We start from the raw sequence: 3376 nt of genomic DNA, 5'->3' as shown, positions 1-3376 counted from the left end.
ATATATATGAATCTGATCAGGATTGACGTTTTTGCTTCTTAGATTAATTCAACTTTAATCCTTTCTGTTACTTTTGAATCTTGGTAATAATCTGAAGTTTTAGTTTAGATTATTATAAATGGTAATTATAAATAATTACTCTTTCTGATTAAAAACTTTGTTCATCTTTTACTCGTAAATTCTTCCTTAATTAATTAGAGTTACAACAAAACTTTAAATTATTTTCAATTTTTGGTGTAATTAATTATTTAGTGACATATCACAAAATATATTATTCATTTAAAATACTTGTTATGCAAGTTAGATTACTTACTATGCAAAAGATATGTTAGTCTATATAAGCCTTTCTTCTATGTATTTATTATCAATTTAATTATCATTCAATTTCAGTTATAAATTATATCATATTCAAAATTTTATCATGATACCAAGAGTCATATGCATCATGTTAATGCTAGTGCATGTTTCATTAAATTCTTAAACAATAAATTAATTGTATTTCTTTGCCGATAATTTTGTTACTTCGAATCTTTCATTCATCATACACATCAAATAATACGTCGTCATAATTTGATTCGATAATCTATCACAAATATAAAATAAAATAATTCTATGATCGAATTTGAATTGACAAGATTCTCTAATTTCTTTTCTTTCACCTTTTATTGAAGGGAACTAATATTTTGTAGTTATAAATCACACAAATACACATAAAATGATCAAAATCTACAAAACCCTTCATTGATCTAGTCTTCTTCTTCGTCTGTGACGAATTTTCCAGTACCAGGATTCAATGCAGCAACGAAGAAGAAAGCAACGTTAAACAAGACAAGTGGTTCAATCTCGCTTATTGGGAGTCCGGTCTCAATGTTTAGTTGCGCTAGAGCTCCCTTTCCTGTAATGATTTCACCGATCAACGAGAACGCAATACCCAACTGAGCTAACCTTCCAACAAAAAGCTCGTTCGACTTTGTGAACCCGAACAATGGACCTATATGAATTGTCAATTACATTACAATGTTAAATAATTATAGCTATTAATAACATGTATACTTACTAATGATAAATGATCTTAAATATAATAGAATATTATATTCATTTAGCCAATAAATGAATTATTTGATTACATATAGCTACGCTATATAAATGACTTTTTTTGTCATTGAAAAATTATCGAATTTATCAAATACAGTTTATCCTGTGACCTGAGATATATATTAGCAAAACTCTTATATTCGCTAGTAACAAAAATAATAATACCTCCTTCGCTAAGACCCAACGCCGATCGGAAACCTTTTCCGGGAGCAATAACGGCCTTGTCAAGGCCGGTAACGGGGTCATCAATAAACCGACCACGATCACCCAAAGCTCCAATGGCTCCTAGAAGGGTGAAGAGGATGAAAAACAGAAGAAGAGGCTCGGCTTCATAAATCGGAATCCCAGTTTCCAAATTTAGTTGTTGTAAAATTCCCTTTCCTGTTATTCCTTCTCCCAACAACGATGCCTACAAAAGATGAACAAAATGTTAGCATAATCAGTTTTGTTGTTGTTACATAATAAGGTAACATAAGCATATGCTTACAGCGAAACCGATCATAGCCACACGGCCAACAAAGAGCTCGTTCTGTTTCGTGAATCCGATACCGCCAGATGTGCCAAAAATACCATCTTCAACTTTTGGCTTTGGTTCTGGTGCTGCCTGAAAATCATGTCATTTAATTAAAATGAGTACTTCAACATTGATTAAGAGTCTTGTTGAACAAAACATACACAAGTAATAAAAGCGTGATATTATGGAAGTAAGAAAGAGATAAAAAATGCTACTCCAAAAGAGATAAAAAAAAAAAAAAAATGCACCAATTATAATAATTTTCTTTGAAACTTGAAATTTTAAATGATAAAAGAGTTAAACGTCAATAAATAAACATTAACTACTTCTCTTATTGTACATCACCACCAGATGGCTTTAATGTAATTTCATAATTACCAAATGCGTTCTCGAGTTAGTGCAAGATGGACAACCGTTGGGATCCATAATTGAGAAGGTCCCAAAATTTGTGTGTAATTAAAGTCGGAGGACCAATATTTGAGATAAATCACTTTGATACGACTGTCTTGTGATCTTTTTTCACATTGATATATCTGAATATAATTTTTGTTTTGTAGTAAAAAAAATGTAACGGATAGAAGAGCTCATTTTTTTTTCAAGGTCTTCTAAATTGGTTAGACGGCCTTGATAATTATGACAAGCTTAATAAATGTAATCTAAAATCTCATATGAAGAATCTATTCGAACTGTAAAGAGCTAGTGAAAATATACTTCTATAATTATTAGTCTAAATTTTTCAATCACAACTTACATTATCAACACATTGTATTTAGTAAAAAGTGAATAATTAATATATCACTTAAGTACACGGAAAGAACATAGAAAGTGAACCCACTGAGTCAAATGGGTAGCCTACTATACCATATGATCAAGCCCATATTTCTAAAAAAAACAACTGTTACATTAAAATAACCCAAACCTAAAAGTACCAAAACTAATTACCTTCTTGATGGGAGCTTTCGTCTTCGGTTTAAAGAGAGCAATCGGGCTGGTAAAGGTTCTAGCCGGAGACGATTTTGTTAGACATGGAGGGAGTAAAAGATGTGAAAACGGTTTGGGTCTAAGTGATTGCACCAATGGTTGTTGGCCCGAAATTATGGAGTTAGATGTCAACAACATTGTTTGAGCCATTTTTATTAATGACTACCTAGCTATCTTCTTCTCCTTTTAATATATAAAATTTAATGTTGTGTTTTGTGTTATTGAAATATTATGAAGTTGGCTATGTTGTTGAATAGAATGAGATGTGTGTAGGAGAATGTATTTTAACAAAGGGATGAGGATATGGTATGGTCACTTGTGAAAGGGCAAATAGAAGACCACGTTTCTTTGTAATTTGAAGTTACAAATGATTCCCTTGTACATTGTTTGTTTTACCTTTTGTACCCCTTTTGTTTTAGCTTTTTTTGTTTTGTATCGTATCAGTGATAGAGGTCTACAACGATTTAAGGACGTACACGTATATTTATGTTTTTGTAATGATTTTTTAAAATGTAAAATGTATCATGCTTGTTAGTGTGAATTTCATGAGGCCAAGTAGAGAGTTAATGGGAAGAAAGTGTCTTTTAGCTTATTTATAATACCATTTATAATGGTGAGTGACGTTTCTTTGTGGTGTTTCTTGCTTTTTGCACTTTTTTGATGACTATGACATGTTTCTTTTTTGGGTGGAGTAGAGGTGGTGTTTCTTTTTTGTGTTGATTAGGAGTATTGTGATGATGTGTTAAAATATAATTGGCTTAAGTATTAAAGGGGAATAAAAATAAT

The 3376-nt window shown here is 31.1% G+C and overlaps 1 protein-coding gene across 1 annotated transcript; it reads right to left on the bottom strand.

Moving 5' to 3' along the window:
- Positions 1 to 584: 584 nt before the first annotated feature.
- On the bottom strand, positions 585 to 2885 carry LOC139852189 (photosystem II 22 kDa protein, chloroplastic-like). The gene is made up of 4 exons (XM_071841417.1): positions 2552 to 2885; positions 1583 to 1699; positions 1261 to 1504; positions 585 to 991 (listed from the first exon to the last, which is right to left on the bottom strand). Exons 1-4 carry the CDS (start codon positions 2738 to 2740, stop codon positions 747 to 749), a joined length of 795 nt encoding a protein of 264 aa, XP_071697518.1. The 5' UTR covers positions 2741 to 2885; the 3' UTR covers positions 585 to 746.
- Between the last annotated feature and the right edge of the window lie 491 nt (positions 2886 to 3376).

The sequence above is a fragment of the Rutidosis leptorrhynchoides genome, chromosome 6 (assembly GCF_046630445.1).
Source record: "Rutidosis leptorrhynchoides isolate AG116_Rl617_1_P2 chromosome 6, CSIRO_AGI_Rlap_v1, whole genome shotgun sequence".
In the NCBI taxonomy this organism is placed as follows: Eukaryota; Viridiplantae; Streptophyta; class Magnoliopsida; order Asterales; family Asteraceae; genus Rutidosis; species Rutidosis leptorrhynchoides.
This window is presented reverse-complemented; position numbering and strand designations above follow the sequence as displayed.

Excerpts from the sequence above, each read along its gene's own strand:
- LOC139852189 (XM_071841417.1), bottom strand. The coding sequence starts at position 2,740 with ATGGCTCAAACAATGTTGTTGACATCTAACTCCATAATTTCGGGCCAA. Across the intron at positions 1,700-2,551 it reads CGAAAGCTCCCATCAAGAAG|GCAGCACCAGAACCAAAGCC; the intron begins GTAATTAGTTTT and ends CATGATTTTCAG. Across the intron at positions 1,505-1,582 it reads TGGCTATGATCGGTTTCGCT|GCATCGTTGTTGGGAGAAGG; the intron begins GTAAGCATATGC and ends CATCTTTTGTAG.